Source organism: Rhineura floridana, chromosome 10 (genome assembly GCF_030035675.1).
Source record: "Rhineura floridana isolate rRhiFlo1 chromosome 10, rRhiFlo1.hap2, whole genome shotgun sequence".
Classification (NCBI taxonomy): domain Eukaryota; kingdom Metazoa; phylum Chordata; class Lepidosauria; order Squamata; family Rhineuridae; genus Rhineura; species Rhineura floridana.
The window spans coordinates 69,737,030-69,756,011 of NC_084489.1; the positions used below are offsets into that span (position 1 = coordinate 69,737,030).

General features: G+C 41.7%; 1 protein-coding gene across 1 annotated transcript in view; it reads left to right on the top strand.

Annotated features, from left to right (window-relative positions):
* The window catches only part of CCNY (cyclin Y), a 143,130-nt gene extending 130,995 nt beyond the window's left edge, over positions 1-12,135 (top strand). The window contains exons 8-10 of the mRNA XM_061586505.1: positions 4,779-4,945; positions 7,092-7,254; positions 8,814-12,135. Of these exons, the coding sequence (XP_061442489.1) occupies positions 4,779-4,945; positions 7,092-7,254; positions 8,814-8,930 (447 nt within the window). The 3' untranslated portion in view covers positions 8,931-12,135. The remainder of the gene's footprint in view (positions 1-4,778; positions 4,946-7,091; positions 7,255-8,813) is intronic.
* The last annotated feature ends 6,847 nt before the right edge of the window (positions 12,136-18,982 follow it).

Genomic DNA, 18,982 nt, shown 5'->3' on the forward strand with positions numbered 1-18,982 from the left:
GTGTCTCTTAATTAAAAGGGTCCTAGCTTCTTCAGCAGAGCTTATGCTAATAGAGAGGGGGAGACTCCAGTTGCAAGGGGCTTAGTTCTTCAAGTCAGAGGAGGGCAACATGGTATCCTCAGGCCAGAGGATCCTTGGCTCCGTGGCTCTTCTTACAAAAGTATTTCCATCAGATAAGGTACTTCTGAGGCAATTCCCCCTGCCACTGTGAATTCCTGGGCTCATCTACTGAGGAAGGAGAGTTTTACCTCAGGGTCATCACACCTGGATTCAGATCCATTCTCATCTTTGAAGCTTGCTGGGTGAGGCAGATGCAGTCACACTCTCTCAGCCTAACCTACCTCACAGTGTTGTTGTGAGGATACAGGGCAAACATATCCACAACCCAAAAAACCGCCCCCTTTACAATATACCTTCATTTTTTTTTAAGATCTAATTGGTCAAATAAGATGTGATGGCAGCAGGCCATTTCTTTAAACCCAGGTGTGCCTCAGTTGCACAAAAAGGTGAGAGGTATGACTGGTAAAGAACAACAGGGTTGCAAAAGTAGAGAGGTGAAAGGCTGGGGGCAGGGAACATCAGAAGCACAGAAAGCATGCCCTTCAGGCTGTGTACAAGAGGTTGTGTTCCTTGCCATGAAATTAGGAAACATCTGGGCGGATCCCCTTCTGTGGCAGAGCCTGCCAGGAATGGAAAGAGAAGCTCCCCATTTACTAGCCCTTTCCTTACAGGATTCAAAACCACATCAAATCTATTTCCAAACCCTTTCAAAAGTTCTGTCCTGTCACAAGGAGCCTTGTAAAATCATCCACTGTGGGTGATGCCAGGCCAATAAATTTTGGGTTGAAGAACTAATGACTATTCTGTGTTAGCGAGCATGAACCCCCACCTCCCCCGAGCATTATTTTGAGACAATAAGCAATCTGGACCATCCATCTGTAGGTGTCTTCAAGCAGTCTTCCCCAGCATCCTGCAGCTGGACCCAGGGCTCTGGCTCAGAGACTTGTCAACCAGCTTGCAAATATCCCTGGGGAACTAGACCCTAGCAATCTAGTTGAAGTTGCTGTAGACATTTGCTCTCTTACACATACCTGTGTGCATACCATTTGCACATGCATTTCTAAGTGTGAGAGAGCTTTCTTGCTTGCTCTTGTTCTTTCTACAATGGACCAAAAGTTGACTTGAATCCATAGCTGCAAATTTCCATAGTGGCATTCAGTCAGGAGGGTTCCGCAAACCCATCCTAAGACTTTTCACTAATCACGCTAAAACACTTTTGGCTTTCCTCAGATGTTTCATCTGAGGAGGAATCTCTAGATTTGCCCTGCAGCTAGAATCACATGACAGCATATTTTAATTATTAAAAATGTAATCACAGTTTTACTCCACCCTTCCTCCAGGGAGCTCAAGATGGTGTACAGGAGGACTGTGGTCTATTTCAGCAGGGTTTGCTGTAGCCACAGTGCTAGGTGGGTTCATCTTTTCCATTGGAAAGACAGGTTTCCAGCAGGGAAAGACAGGGAGAGGGAGGAAATTGCCTCAATGTCTTTAATTAAGTTCTTTCAATTAAAGCCTGTTTTAACTCTACAAGAAAAAGCAAGTCATGAATTAAACACAAGCTATGTAATTTTCTTACAGCTTCCAAAGCTGCCAAGAGATTCTGTGTTCCCGTAGGTGATGAAATTAAAATTGGAGAGGCAGGCAATTACATTACAATCCTACACATTTTAAAAATCTTAATGAACATTAATTGAATTTTATTTTTTAAATTGCTGACTGATTTTCTAAAAATCTGTCATAAATAGCTAGGGCTTTTTGCTGTTTGTTGTTTCACTTTTGAACTTGCCTAGGCTGGAGGAAGACTTGAGATTTTGAAGCAAGTGGGCCTTGCTTTTGAGTGCACATGCGTAGGATCGCTCTTTCAAACTGTAAAACATGGTATCTTTCCTTATCATCTGTTTCAGTGCCAATGGGCTATGAGCAGTAATAAACGTGGGTGGGAACACCCATGTATTCTGTTCACCCACATGCAATGTTGAGCTTAGAGTATGCGGAAAGGCAACCCCGGAAGAAACATAGAAGTGGCTTCGCACTGCTGCTGCCTACCTTAAGTATATAAGAAGAGCCTTGCTGGATTAGACCCATCTAGGCCAGCATCCTGTTCTCACAGTGGCCAACCACATGCCTATGGGAAGCTCGCAAGAGGCGTCACATGTTGCCTCATTTATATACATTTGGGAATGAAGCATGGAGTGCAGGTTCCTTGGGCTCTTTTCTTGGACATGCAGCACAGTCGCTCATGAGTGCGGTTTGATGACACACAGATTGTATGGTAAGAGTGGTGTTAATTTGAATTTAAAGGATTCAGGCCACGTAGCCCTATAGAAACCACTTCCTGGAGACATGGACTATTAATTGCCTGGAGCAGAAGCTCTGTTCCTAAAAACCTCTTAAGCGTTAACAGTGAAATATATAAATAATGTAGGCTATTTTTAAAAAAATTAATGGAAAGAGCCATTACCTGGCATCCCAGCAACTGTGCCCAAGAGGCAGTTACTGTTAGATGTCATAGCGATGGGTGTGAAGTGGGTATGTAAATAAATAACAACACACACACTTCTAAAGTGGAAGGTGATGCATATTGCAAGGGCCCCTGTAATTACTCATGTTGTACCAGAATAGCCAATAATACTGCTTCCTCTGCTATTGGATGTAATGTTTGAACTGAGTGCACTCAATGGTTGCCAATCATTGAGAGCAATGCAGATATATAACACTGATGACTGTATTAATCACAGTTTCAATTGCAAGTAGGCAGTGGGATCATGTGTTCCCTCTGGGTTCACCTCTCTTCCAGAGTGCTGGGGTGAACCTTAGTTTGGATGACAATCCTTACGGAGCAATTAACTGGCAATAAGGTGCTGTTGACAGAATACCAGCAATCTGATGTGTTAGGCCACATGGAGCAAATAATCGCAAGGAGAATGGAGGCAATTAATTTCATTGGATTGTGCTTCTGGGTACCATAGCTAGTATTATTTTATATGTGCAGCTTGTGGGAGGGGAGAAACTCCAATAAAAATTAATATCTGATTATGAATCTCTAGAGTATAATCCTGGGGTGGGGAACTGGATTTGACTGTTGGGCCAGATCCTTATCTCTCCCAACCCACATGGGCCAGCTTTGACAGGTGGGCAGAACCCCCCCAACCTGGCAATCACCTGACATCATAATGATGTCAGGTGACCACCATCTATCAAAGTTCAAAGGAGTTTGCTGTAATTGCCGATCAGCTGATCATCGATTAGAGTAACCTCCTTTGAAGAGACTGTGCAAGCTTTGTGCTTCCCAAGCACCAAGCACAGGGCTTGCAAAGTGCCTTGTGCAGTGCTTCTGAGCAGCTGACAGTCAGCTGATTCTCAGGCACCTGGGAAGCACTGTGCAAGGGGCTTTGTAGTCATTGCTAATCAGCTGATTGGTGGTGCCTGCAAAGCTTCTTTCATCCAAGCCCTACCTTTATCTGTCCCTCATGTGTCATTGTATATGATGTCAGGCGTAGGGCAGGTGGACGTTTCTTGGCTGAAACAACCTAGCAGGCTGGAGGTTCCACACCTTTGGTATAATCCATCCATGCACACATTTGGATTGGCAGAAGGCTCAAAAGAGCCCTGTCTGTCCATCTGTCCCCAAACCTGTCTGTGTTGGCAACAGGGAGGCTAGAAGTTTGACGAGCTTTCAATCTGTGTTTTATCCAATGATAAGCAGAGGCCACTGATTACTGCAGGGGTAGCCAACCTCATGCCCTCTAAATGTTGTTGGACTGCAGCTCCCATCATTCCTAGCTATTGACAATGCTGGGTGTGGCTGGTGGGAGTTGGAGTCCAACAACATCTGGAGGGCACTATGTTGGCTACCCCTAGATTACTGAATCCCTTCTCAGAATTTAGTGATTCTTGATTCTCATCATTTGGTGATTGCAAATATCAACACAGTATGGAGACGGTGGATTGAGCAAACACATTTGTTGGAAAGGGATGCCAGTGGGCAGAATCATATGTCAACCATAAGAACATAAGATTCTACAGGCCAGTGGTCCATCTAGCCCAGCAGCTGTTCTCACAGTGGCCAACCAAATGCCTGCAAGCAGGACCTGAGTGCAAGAGCACTTCCCCGTCTGCTGTTTCCAGCAACTGGTATTCAGAAGCATACTGCCTCCAACTATGGAGGGAGAGCATTGCCATCATGGCTAGTAACCATTGATAGCCTTATCCTCCATTATTTTGTCTAATCCTCTTTTAAAACTATCCAAGGTGGCCATTACTACCTCCTGTGGGATTCAGTTCCATAGTTTGGCTATGTGCTGTGTGAAGAAGTGCTTCCTTTTGTACTAAATCAAGCAAGGTCAATCAAACACTGCTTTCTCTATTCCCCCCCCCAAAAAAATCTTTATTTCTATACAGCTAGATAAATACAATGAGCTGTTATCATAATGTGTTTACATTTCCCTTATGCCCTTCTTCAAAACTCCCCTTTTTGGGGAAGCCCCTCTGATCCCCATTGTCATTAAGCCAAAATATGTGTAATTGAAGTATAATGTACCTCCCTGGCTACCCATACCTCCGTTCTCCCCCATCCCGTATGCACGTTCCCTCTGTTGCTTCCCTTTTTAGATTGTAAATTGCTTGGGCTGAGGACCTGTCAAACCTGTTCTTTATAGATTGTCATGTACATGGATGACATGCTATATGAATGATGAATGAATGATGTCTCTTTTTAGGTATATCTTGAAAGACTTTTAACTTACGCAGAGATAGATATATGTCCAGCAAACTGGAAGCGAATTGTGCTGGGTGCAATTCTACTGGCATCAAAAGTTTGGGATGACCAGGCTGTGTGGAATGTGGACTACTGTCAGATCCTGAAAGATATCACAGTTGAGGACATGTGAGTTCTGTTCTGTTCTGTCTCAGTTTTATTATTTCTTTCTGATTAACACACCTAGTACTGTAGACTCTTATAGAGGTTTCTGTTGTCCCCATGATTTACAAATATAATTGACCATACTTTTGACTGATTTTTTAATATAATTTACTGTTGTTTTAATTTATTATGACAGTTTCTTTTGCACTGTACACCACTTTTGTGGGGAGATCATAAATATAAATACAACATATAAACAAACAGGGTTAGATCCAGGCTAAATTTATTGAACTTAGGTTCCATTGAAATCAGTGGATTATTATCCGTAACATAAGTCCCATTGATTTTTCAAAGGGAAATAAATTCAACTAATTTAGCCTGTATCCAACCCAGTTAGATTTCTCGTGGTGGCGGATAACACCATTGCCCAAAGCATTTGCAACATATTGTTGTTAAAATGTAGCGAATGTAAGAATCATCACATAATGTGACATGATTCTCCATGGAATACACAGTTTGGTCTATGACCGTAAATAAAAATCAATCAATCAATCAATCATGGAATACTGGAGATATAGACTTGACCCTTCCCTGTGTGCCAGTTGATGATCTCTGGCAGCAGGACCTGAGTGCAACAGCACTTTCCCCATTTGTGACTCCCAGTGACTGGTATTCAGAGGCGCATTGCCTTTGACCATGGAGGTATAACATAGCCATCATAGTAGCCTCTGATGGCCTTATGCTAGATGTATTTTGATGCAGGCTTGAACCGTTGCTGTCCACCATATTGCACAGTCGTTGCCTTTGTGATCTGCTCATGTGGGAGTAATTGCTCACCCCAGAGGAGGCAATAAGTAGCACATGGAACCCCTTGGTGTCCCTAACGAGAAATCAAAATCTCTACAACTTTCAAAAAGACAAGGATCAGTTTCACAGAATAAGTAGAAACAGAAACTTTAGTCAAATGTATAAGAGAGGGAGAGAGCAGGGAAGACAAGTGGAAGGCAAATAAAGAAGTGGCTTTTAGGCTCAGTCAAAGTAGGATGGTGCCTTAGCTCACACTGCCTTTGCCTCAGGATGTCCTGAGTATAGCTTGTCTTCCTCTGTGAAGCAATGGCATTTCCTAACACAAGGACATCAAAAAAGGTGGCAAAGTGTATCTGAGCGTCTTTATATTTACATGTGCTCGTTTGAGGGAGGGTTGCTACTTTGGACTGGAATTCAATAGTACACAAAAAGCTCTATTTAAAAGCTCATAAAATAAAGAGAATCTTATTCCCCAACAAATTATATTGTGTAGTTTAGAGGCTGTAGTCCAAAATTCCTTTTACAAGTCAAAATGTGCAGGAACATATCTGACCAAGCAAACCGCGAGCAACCAAGGAAAGGGTCTGGTCTGTAAGTAACCCTGGTATGGTAAAGGATGCGTAAGAAATCTTATAAATAAATGAAAACATGCACATTTTTGTATTGTTGATTTATTTATTTATTAAATTTATATCCCACGCTTCCTACCAGAAGGAGCCCAGGGTGGCAAACAAAAACACTGAAAGCACTTTCAAACTTCTTTTAAAAAAGACTTTAAAACATATTAAAACAAAACTTCTTAAAAACATCTTTAAAAAAAACAACTTTAAAAACATCTTAAAAAGCAACTGCAACACAGATGCAGATTGGGATAAGGTCTCTACTTAAAAGGCTTGTTGAAGGAGGAAGGTCTTCAGTAGGTGCTGAAAAGATAATAGAGATGGTGCCTGTCTAATATTTAAGGGGAGGGAATTCCAAAGTGTCGGTGCCACAACACCAACTATTGTACTGACTATTGAGCATCTGCTCTTAAATTTCATATTTTGTTGTTGCAAAGTGAGGTACAGGCATGCGATGGAAATGAGGTCTTGATATTCCATAAAACAACATGAAATAAACACTGAAGTAGGAAACACTTTTATTGAATCTGAACACTTGGACAGGTGGGGAGGAGAACCCCAGAATCAAACGGCCTGGACTGAAGATAGCTCATTTCCAGGCAGTGTCTATGTGACACAAACTTACCATACATTTTCTGTCTGGCATTGTCTCACGCCAGCCTGTTACAAGCTGAAGTAAACCATAGTCCTTCTGGTCAGGAGTTTATAATGGGTCTTCGTACTTCTTGTTATTTATTTTGCAGGAATGAGTTGGAACGCCAGTTTCTTGAGTTGTTGCAGTTCAACATCAATGTTCCCTCCAGTGTTTATGCCAAGTATTATTTTGATTTGCGATCCCTGGCAGAAGCAAACAACCTGAGCTTTCCATTGGAGCCCCTCAGCCGGGATAGGGCCTGTAAACTTGAGGTGAGACCCTTGATCTCCCCTCCCTCCCGAGACACACACATCTTGTGGACATTACAAGCTGATTTTTTATTTTGACACGCTGCCTGAAAAATTTCAAAAAAAAATGCAACTTTCTTTTCTGCCCACTAGAAAGGATTGAGCTTAGCCACTTTTACCTTGACAGGGGATATATCAGTTATTCCCTACCCCAACTTGTGGTTTTCCAAGTGGCATGGAGATTTTGGTACTCTGGAGCAGGAAGAGCCATGGATGGAACTAGCTGTGATGATATCACCAGGCATGCACTCTTAACTGCCTTTCTGATGCTGCTTGCTTTTGTTCTTTTGTCAGTACTATTAATTAATTGATAGATTACTGCTTAGTGCTAAGATAGGCTTCTAAGAGATTTACAAACATAAAACCAGTTACAGAAGCACTGAACTATAACCATCCATCATTAAAACACACAATAAAACAATCCCATTAAAACATTAAAGGACAGAGTCAAGTGCATCCGTAAGCACAAGTTCATGCAAGTGTGTTGTAGAGTACAATTTCTCATTCTCAGGGATTGCAACAGAGTTTCCAAACAGTACAGCTCTCAGAAGGGTTGGCCCATTACCTCTGCTGCATCCTGGGCTTTTTAAAAAAGTTCATTTAAAAATATACAGTAAACAGCACCATCTCCAGGGTTCCCCATTGTTTCCATGTTCCTACACATCACCAGAAGGTCACTCCCTGCTGCATTGCCATCTCACACCCTTTGTCCAGGTCTTGTGACACCTGGCAATTAGTGCCAACAATCTCCTATTTTGCCAGTCTACTTCCCTTTACATTTCTTGTCATATTACCTTCCGAACTTCATTCACCCTGGGAAAGGATATAATTTATTGCAGCAAAAATGTGACCCCAACAGTGTTCTTCCGTAGGTGAGAGTTAGCAGTTGTCTGATAACAGGACCAGCCCCTGAAGACTTCCATGTTTGGTCTAGTTCAGAGATGACTTTTGCTGTCTGAAGGAAACCAGATTTTTCCCAGCCATGCTGCTTAGAGGCCAGAGGCCTCCTGGGAATGACATCATTATTAGGAACTAGCAGCTTAATGAGACAATCCCCCACTCCCCAAGTTGAAGACCCTTGGAGGCCCAGTAGTCTTCTCTGTCCCACATGGAGATGGGAGATCAACCAAAGCAATGGGGCAGGAGGGGGGTTAGCAACTACCTGGGTGGGCTGTGTTTGGCTTGCTAGGTCTCAAGTTCTGCAGGCTTGGAATACAGGGGAAGAGGGAGGGACCATAGCTTAGTTGGCAGATCATGTGCTTTGCAAGCAAAAGGTTGCAGGATCAATCTGTGGCATATTCAGTTATTTAGGGAAAGCATAGCTCAGTGGCAGAGCACATGCTTTGCATACAGAAGGACCCAGATTCCTCCCCTGGCATTTCTAGTTAAAAGCATCATGCAGTTGCAGGTGATGGGAAAGATCTTTCTCTGTCTGAAGCCTTGGAGAGCTGCTGCTAGTCAAAGCAGACAATAGTGGGCTAATGCATGTGCCTAACCTTTCTCCCTTACCCGTCTTTCTGCAGGCCATCTCCCGCTTGTGTGAAGACAAGTATAAGGACTTCAGGAAATCAGCCAAGAAACGGTCAGTCAGTTCGGACAATCTGACTGTAGTTAGGTGGTCGCCGGCTATTATCTCCTAACAGTGAAGTCTGGGATAGTCCTCCAAAAGTACTGTTTCTATCCTCGACTTTGGGAGGGAGGGTGTGTGTTGTGTTTTTTGTTTTTTGTTTTCCCCCCCTTATTCTTACTTTTAGATCTGCCTTTACAGTGCCTCCCCTGTTGTGTAGCACACAAGGATAAATATATAGGGACAGGAGAGAGACATCAGTCCATCGGGAAGAACTTTGGAAGAGAGCCGGTTTGCTTATTTTACTGCAGATTTGTCCTTTTTTAACGTGAGAAAAAGGGAAACTCATACATATGCTTGGAAGAACAGAGAGAAACAAGTGGACGCCATTAAAAAGCAAAAGATCCTCAGCAGAGACAACAGCATGGAAATGAAAAACAAACAACCTCATGATCAACTTGGAAGAAGCACTATGAGAAAGGGGTTGAAAACATTTCACTTTCTCTTCAATATTTTCATCGGTTTTTCTGGGTTTGGTTTGGTTTCATTCCTCTTTGCTATATGTCCAGGAGTTGCTTTTCCTGCTTCTACAAAGCAGCAAACTTGACAAAGGCGGTATCTACAAGAGCACAAGCCTCTGAAGCAGACGGCGTTGGTGGTTTTCTTCTCTGTCACCCCCCCCAGCTTTCCTTCATAAAAGCTGTTTTATTAGCCTTTTCTCCCCCTTAATTGTTATGCATATTTTGTTTCTCATATGCCTTTATTGTTTTTTAAAAAAACAAAATTTTGACTTGATTTCTAGTGCTGAACCAAAAGTATACAAGAAGATCAGGTGATCGTTTGCAATCTTTTATTTTTAATTTATAGCAACCGTGTCCGGGATGCCTGCCCCCAGGCTGCGTCATGATTACGGGCTGCTTCATAGTATATGTGGCTGCATGTGCCTTCCTCTGTTCTTTGGAATAGTTTATTTTTCCTTACTATAAAGTTGTGATTGTTGGAAGGATCCAGGTTGACAGTGAAATTTGGGCCAAGGAGTTGAAATCTGCACTGGATGTAGTAGTCCTTTTTTTTTTTTGCAACTTTTTCATAGCATTTAGAGATTTAGTAGAGTTTAAGTGAGAGAGGAAGAGAGAGAGAATCTCCTTTTGTAAGGCCCAGACAGTTTATTTCCTTCACTTCCTGGTTCAATGTTGCAAGCAATAGCCTCAAGTTTTTTATATGTTTACTTTAAATGGAAACCAATCTGTTTGTATAAAATAGAAAAATTAAAAAAAAGTTTTTGTTCTAGTGGGAAAGGGTCCATGGAGGAAGAAGAAAATCTATATTACTTTTACCAAGTGTTTTGTCACAGGTTAGATTTCAAAATAAAAATCCCTTTTAAAAATGCATTTTTCACTGTAGGTGCTTATAGAAATTTAAACAAAATGCAAACTGTGAAGAAATGTTTGTTTCTTTGTTGATTATATTGTACCTTTTTTGTTGTTACTACTGGTTCCCACCTTTCTTTTCCTTCATGAGATAAACAAGTTGAATACCCTTTTTTATGAACAGTAAATCAACGGTTATCTCTGTAAAAACAACCTTTGTGCTCTATGAAAGTGTCTATGAATTATTTTGCATATTTTGAGAAAGATGTCATTTTACAATACATGAAACAGACAAACCAAAATCAGTTGTAGTTTCATGATCCTTCAATTCTCTTCTCCTGTACAAGAAACAGTGGAATAAATGACCCTCATTTTTGCTGCATTGATCTCGCTCTGTGTGCATTGGTTGAGCAAAACATACAAAGCACATTCCACCAGATCCACTCCTGTTCCAGTTGTGCTGTTATCCCCCCCCCCAATTCATTTCATTGGGTGCTTGCACAGGGGAAGTATTCATTAGTGTCCTCCTGAGCTACTCCAATTAGTTTCAGTGTTAGCACTTGCAGGAGACATGCTCATACACATTCCTTTATCTGATCTCATTAACCCTTAAAACCCCAATTATGAATTGTTTACTTGACTGTTTCCAGTAAAACAACTTTTCCATTATAAGAGCACATCCAGACAGTTCTAATTTTGGGGAGCAGAAGCATGCTCCTGCCACTTCTGATTCCTGCAGTCAGAGGCCAGGAACCAAAGAGGAAACAGGTCTGCACACCTGAAAGTTTCTTCTTGATTTCTCCTGCAAAAGTTCCCATTGCTAAAGAGGCAAGCTGCTTTTTAAAACTAAACAGCTGCTTGCCTCCTAACCGGTGCGAGCTGCTGCATCAGAAACAGAGCTTGATTCTCTCCTGTGAATACAACTTTCCATGTTTCTAGCTTGGTTCTACAGTGCCTAATCAAGAATGTAGGAAGCTTCTCAATGTGCCCTAAATGTGCTTAGCACTTCAGAACATTAAAGGTCTTTTTTTAAATCAGATAACTGTGCCCCCGATTATGCTATTTGCCTTAAAAGGGTAAAGCACTGATGAGGTTAAACCTGTATTATATGACATGAAGGTTTTGCTCACCTACATTTCCTGATCAGTTTAATTTTCATTACTGTTATTGTTGTGCCAATATATTGAAACTCTGATTTCGTCAAGTTTTGAGGGTTCTCCCCCTTTTGCATTTTCCTTTTTCTTGACTAGATCGTTTTAAATTTAAAAATTCTTTAATGCAAAGGAAAAGAGAGCAGTGAGAATGAAAAGGGTCAGCTTTTGATAGAATTGGGTTACGGCATCTCTCCCAAATATATATGTGATTGTACAGTTAATTGTTTTATCAACAGTTTGCAGAACAATTTGGAGCTGACTTTCTAGCAAAAGCATTGTTATGCAGTTTGGAATGGGTATAGGTCAGCCTTCATGAACCCAGTGCTCTCTAGATGTTTTGGACTAAAACTCCCATCATCCCCAACTAGCTGTCCTGGCTGGGGCTGATGGGAGTTGGAAGTCCCAAACATCTGGAGGGCACCAGGCTGGGGAAAGCTGGTGTAGGGGATAGCCAAAAAAGAGAGCAAGGTTTGCATTATGTAAAGTTCTCAATGCATCTACTATAATTTTGTGAAGTTTATTAAACAACTTTAAAGATTGTATAGTCTATTTATTGTAAACTTTCAAGTGGATTCCGTAAAACCTGGCTCAGTCTTGTTTAGACTATATTGGATATTGTTTTAGCCTTGTGCACTGGATTCTACCTCTGTATAGGAGAATTTTCCATATTCTTCAATTAGTACTGATTCTGTGATTTAACTTGGTTATGTTTCTTGCACTAAAAATTAAAAAACCAACGAAATCTGCTGTTAAATGTGGGTATTTTCCTTTTATTTTGATATTACATTTTTGCAATATAAATTGTTTTGAACTTTTTAAAAGAGTTCTTCCCTGTATGATTCTATAAAGTGTATGGAACTGCCAAAAACTGTTGAAACATTCTGGTTTATTAATATTCCTCAGTGTTTTTAACGGGATGCAGTACTGTGAGTACAAAGCTGTACCTCCATCACCAAAAGCAAACCCATACTGAATCCCTTAACTAGTTCCATTTAGTTGCTATTACATGACTATCTCACCTTTCCTCCAAGGGGCTCAGGGTGGTGTACATGCATCTCTCTCCTCCCATTTTGTCCTCGTGACACCCAGTGAGGTAGGCTAGGCTGAAATACAGAGATTGGCCCAAAGGGGAACCTCATGGCTGAGTGGGGATTTGAACCCTGGTCTCCTAGGTCCTGATCCAATACTCTAACCCATTACACCACTCTAGCTGGAAGAAGAACTGGTCTAAGAAGTGGCTTTGCAAAGAAGCCTAATTACACATTGCTAGAGTCCAAGCCTAAAGTTCAGTATGCTTATGAATACCGATTGCTGGGAGAGGTGAAAGGCCTGTTGTGCTCTGGTTGCTGTCAGAACAAGAAGCTGGACTAGATGGGCCACCTGCTTGATCCAGCAGACTCTCCTAAGATTTTTAGCCTATTATCAGAAGAGGCATTGACCAACAGTGGCGCAGTTTAGGGACAGGATGTATTGACTGGTGCTGGTTCAAAAGGATTCTGTTGACCTAACAGGCTGGTATTGATTTGAGTTTGTTCTTTGTCCACTAGCTGCTGCTTTTACTGATCTGTTTTTTCCCTTGCAAAAAAGAAAAGATAGTGATATTAATATTTTTAAAGGAAATACCAGTATTTTGAAAGGAAAGACTGATAGTTTGAAAGGAAAGGTCAATAAATGAAAGGAAATATTGATAAACATGTTTATATTATCAATATTTTGGAGGCGTATTAAAATCCATTTTTGAAAATCATTACATAAAAATCCAATCTGCAATGATAGAGAATAAGCAAATTAATGGACAATTCGGTACCAAATCCAAATTGGGCAAAATTCTAGCACATCCGTACCGCAGTTAGATAACTTCTCTGGACTTAATGGTTTTATGAAGGGGTGGGAAGCTCTTTAGATGGTAAAGCGTATTACTTTACTTCAAAATGAGGTCAGCTGGCCCTGCTTTTTTGGGGGGCTCTCCTGCTCATTCCCCTGAGTGGCACCCTGGTCTTTTGCCCAAATGTCATCCCCTGAGGGCACCATTACTAATGCGTAGACTTGGTGGAACAGCATTAGTCTTTGTGGTATCACAGCATGTGGCATTTGGGAAAGTGCTTAGCTTTTATGGCTATGAAAATACTCTTGAAAGTGGATAGAGAAAGCCTGCTGAAGTCTCGCCAGCAAGAGAAGAGGCTAAATAAAATGTCCAGTAGTTGGAGGTGAGGCATCAGTGCCCTGTATAGCTCCATGGCCCCTCCACATGACTACCCAAACCAGAATAAATTATGCCAAACAATGAAAACTGCTGTGGAGGACGGACCTTCTCCAGCTCTTAGAACCACAGAATGTTTGCTGCTTTCTCAAAGCCTGCTTGCTAGGAGTGGTTCTGCGACTGAGAGACCAGAATACCCCTTTGGATGTTTCTGTGCCACAGTTCATACATTCACAACCCCGTATATTTGACTACTACACAGTAGGGATGGAAAGATCTGTCTGTTTTGGTTCTCTCAGTTTCTCATTTTTACAATGTTAAATTCAGTTCTCTACATTTCTACAACAATCTGTGAATTTTTTTTAAAGAACTCATGAAAATTCTCCACCATTTTAATGTGAATTTCTCCAAATAAACACATTTTTGTAGGCAGTTTTGACAAAGGTACACATTTTTGCAAGCCGTTTCTCATCACATCATGCCTGTTTGCATGTTATTTTCACTCATATTCATTTTTATGCACACTTTCCCCTAATATATGCATTTTTGTAAATGTTTAGTTGGCAAACTGCATTCCAAAATTCTAATCAGTGCGAATTTGGAACGATGGCTATGTTTCAGTTCTCGTATTGCTTCTGAAATTGTGAATTTGATAAATTCTGCTTGAAATGCAAACTCAATCGAAATTCTCACCCACCCCTACTACACGGGGCCACTTAAAGAACAAGCAAAGTTAGAGGTAAGTGAACCCGTTTCATAGCATCACTTCATTATCATCCCTTTGATCTCTCTGCCCTTGCTGAAATTTACCCTCTGTTCAGGGATATCTCCTTGCCAGCGTTCAGCAGCCCATCTTTCAACTATCTCTCTGTCTCAAATGGCTGAAAACACACACAAAAACAGTATCTTCATTCAGTAACTCTGAATAAACAATTTTGAGCTTTGTCTTTTAACACGGTCACTGGAGAAACTCAAGAATGTGTAAAGGATTCTTATTCTAACTCTGCAGTTTTCCCTGTGCCTTTTTTTTTATTAGAAAAAGCTGTTTAATAACGTACCTACTGCCAAAATGATAAATGCTCTGTGAACACTGGAAAGCAATTGTGTGTTTGGCTGCCCTAGTCTAGGTATTGCATGGTGAAATATAAACTAAGTTGAGGTGTGGTACAGTCCCATATTTATCAACTCGCCTGGTAGCCAGCAATTCCGTGCACGTAGGGAGGTGGGCCAGATCACTCCATTCCTCTCCTGACAGCTCCCTTGATTTCCATACAGAGAAAGCTACGGAGAAAGGAATGTCTCTTCCTCAAAGAGCAGCATGGAAATGCAGTGAGTTCATGGATAGGGGGAAGGACTGAGGAAGGAAAGCAAACTGCCTTAAGTGTTTCCCCCCCTGTTATTGGAAGCAATATGCTTCTCAATACCAGTTGCTGGGAATCACAAATGGGGAGAATGCTGTTGCACTCAGGTCCTGCTTTTGGGCTTCCCATAGGCATCTGGTTGGCCACTGTGAGAACAGAATGCTGGACTACATGGGCCACTGGCCTGATCCAACAGGCACTTCTTGTGTTCCTGTGTGGGTCTCTCACTGTGAGACAGGATTGGGGGTGAGGGGAAAGTGGTGTGGTCTGCAAGAAATGGGGTGTGGCTTAGGGGGAATGCTGGAGACAGGAGTAAAAGGCACGACGGACAGATTAAGCTCATGGGTAGAGATTCTCCCTGCCTGAAGTAAGAAAATTTAATACAAGAAATGGGTTAGGACAGCACTTAAGACAGGTTTTAATATCAATGTTTTAATGCTTACTGTTTCTAATTCTGAACTGGCCTTCATCCAAAGAAATCCCAAAGCAATATACAATAGTAATCTCAATAATAAAAAACAGTAAATGCAAAGTATATTAACTGACAATAAAAACTAAAAACACCCTAGCTAAACACCAGATGTACTGCCTTTGAAATGCCTGGGCAAACAAGGAAGTCTCAACCTGGTGCCGAAAATATTATGTCAGTACATTTATATTAAGATGATGGGTTGGATCTTAGTCCAACTTAGAATAGTGATACATAGAATAGATCCCACTCAATGGATCTACTCTCATGTATGATTCCAGTCCCTCTGATCTACGAGTAAGCCCCATTGAATTCAGTGGCAAATACTTCTGAGTAGACATGGTTAGAATTGTGCTATAAGTCTGGGTCCAACATAATATCTTTTTGTAGTTTTCCTCTGTGTATTTATATATATACGGGTATCGTATATGAATTTTGTAATGAGAATAGAAAATGAAAAGAACCAACCAAGGCAGCTGCCAGGCACGTTTCAATCATGCCTGCATGAATTTCCAGTGGAGACCCTTCCCCTTGCTCCCACAGTGAGATTATCAGAGAGAAAGAGTAGAAAGGAACCGTTCACTTTTGCCTGGATGAATCTTATGTATGCTTAGTTGACAGAAGCAGATCACCACGTGGAGGGGATCCACTGCACTAGCTTTCCAGTTGCTTCCTGGGAGGGAGACGGGTGAAGCAGCAGAAAGGTTGGCATGGCATAAACGCAGCAGTGGAGTCAATCTGTCTTTCCTGACAGTGTGTTTGTATGACACTGACCTCCCTGCTACCGCCTCCCTCTCGGTAAGCAGCAGCAACCCACCTGCTGGGAAGCTCCTGTAGCGGCGCTACCCCACCCGGCAAGCCGCTTCTGTTAACTGTTTTGCAGGTCATTTTTTGATTTTAAAACGGGACAACAGTGCAAAAATGTATGTAAGTAAGGGAAATGTGTTGCAGAGGTGTCCTGGGCCCCGAGGCCTGTAATGCTCAAACTTTGTCCTAGGAGGATACTTCACATGTCAGTGCTTGTTGTGGTCCACTGGAGCAGCACTCTTGGGGGTTGGGGCATGGGGGTTGCTAGATTAGCTCATCAGCACCGATAATCAGTACGAGAGGATTTACTGTTAGCTTTCTGTTGTGTACTGATTCAGAGGAATCAGGGACAGACGCTAGTCTTGCTCTAAGATTTCCCTGCCGTTCACAATGACAAGCCCATGCCATTTTGTTGAAGTTGGGTCTTTTTGTAAAAGTCCTAATCGAAAAGAATCTTGCTGAATTGGGCCAAAGGCCCATATGGGCCAGCATTCTGTTCCCACAGTGGCTAGTCTGGAGGGCTAGCCCAAGGACATTTTGCTGCTTCAGAGAAGGACAAGATGGCAGCCCCTCATATGTACAGAATCCAATGGGACTGGCAACTGAATCTTATTTCAACACTGGTGATAGGACAGTGTCCTCTACACCATCTAAGTCAGCATACTAGTTTAGGGGGGTGAAGACAGGACATGTGGTATACACAGCTCTGTCGTCCAATGGAGGGGAATATCTGGTAGGCTTAAGAGGAATAGCCAGGGGGATGCTGACCCTACCTCCCCTCCCCAAACCATCTCTTGCCTGAGACAATTGTCTCACATTGCCTAATGGCAGGTACATCTATGGAAAGCCAACAAGCACAGCATGAGTGCAATTGCTCTTTCTTATTCATGCTCCCCAGTGACTGTCATGCTGCCTTTAACACTGGAGGTAATATATAGCCATTGTGACTAGTAGTCATTTATAGCCTTATCCTCCATAAATGTGTCCAATCCCCTTTGAAAGTCCTCAGAGTTGACAGCTATCACTGCATCTTGCGGTAGCAGATTCCATGGTTTAACCTGTATGAAGAAGTCCTTCCTTTTGTCTGTCCTGAACCTTCCGACATTCATTGGATGACTTGCCAGTTTTATCTTTCCTCACCAGTGATTCCCAAACCTTCTTTTCCTACTTGATGGTCTTGGCAGACCACTTAATTATTTTTCTGCCTGTTGCAATAATGGTAGTATGCTGTGCTAGATGCTGTATGATTTTTAATTGTATTTTATGGCTTCTTTTATTTCTTATATTGCATGTTATTGTATTACCATTTGCATTCCATAGAACAGGAAGTGAAATCAGCAATAAAAATACAATTAAAATGGACATGCTATGGACCACCTGAATGAAGCTCATGGACCACTGGTGGTCTACAGACGACACTTTGCTAACCCCTCCTCCATGCCATGCATAATTTTATGCATGCTGTCATGCTCCCATATTACTCGCCTTTGATGGGTGGAAATGGTGTGGAACATGATATTTTATATTACAACAACCTCTAGGGAAGGCAGTGTACACACTTAGCACAGAGACATATTTAGATACATGCAAGCACGCACGCACACACGCATCCCTTACAACATAGACCTGTTTTGTAAAGACCAGGCCATCCAAGATTGGAGGTTAAGGGCAGGTTTTGTGAACCCAAGTTCAGTTCTTCATTGACCCATAGCAATGAATGGGGGAGAAAGGAGCTAGGGATGGGGGAGAAATTTGATTGTTTGTGTTAAAGGAGAACCTACTAAATTTGCACCTTCTGAAGCAATATGCAAACCGAAATCATAGAATCATTTGAAATTCACACTTCTCTGAATTTTGCGATGCAGTTCTCCATCCAAGTAATGTGTGCCAAAAATGCATATATTAAAGTGTGCATTCAAATGCATATAAATGAAAATAACATACAAAATGCATTATATCAGAGAAAGTTTCTTGCAAAAATATGTATATATTCGTCAAAACCATACAAAATTGTGTATATTAGCAGAAATCACCCTAAAATTCTGACAAATGTTCATGAAGATGTGATTTTTTTTACTTATTTATTGTTTTCCAAATTGCTGTGCAAATGTAGAGTACTGAATTTAAGACTGGAAAAATCAGAAGCTATGAGAACCGATATAGACAGATTCACTCTTCCTTTACCTAGAAGGGATAAAATAGGAACACGCAGAGACGCCATTGAGTTCTGTTGGCGATACTAGCGTGCGACTGGCTTTTGGGAACTGGCTTTTATATCTGCTTCATGGAGCTTCTGTGGAGACAATATAATCTGCAGACATGGCACTTGGTGTTTTGGTATCCAGTTTCCTCACATTATCCATTTTTATCACTTCGAGAAGAGGAAACAAAGCTGCTTCTATTATTTCGTCAACTGCTCGGTTTCTCTTTCATCGCTGAACTATCCCAGCAATTTCAGGAGGCTGGAATGCCCCGAGAGAGTAAGAATAGCCGACAATGGCAGAGATAATTCCTCTTGCCTTTTGTCTTCTCGCAGTCGTCAGGCCAGAGGTAAGAGCAATGAATCCGACCGTGAAGCTGTTGCATTTAGCAGGGCTTCCTAAGGAAGGCTCCTTTCTCTCTGCAGAGTGTTTTGTTACTCCTGTTTCTGGACAGCTCTTAAATATTTCCCTCCCCCCTTTTTGCCCTCTCCGTTTAGATTACAGTGGTTGTTGAAAATGCTCAATTTTTTTGTATTCCTTCAGTAAGTGGGGGGACTCCCGCA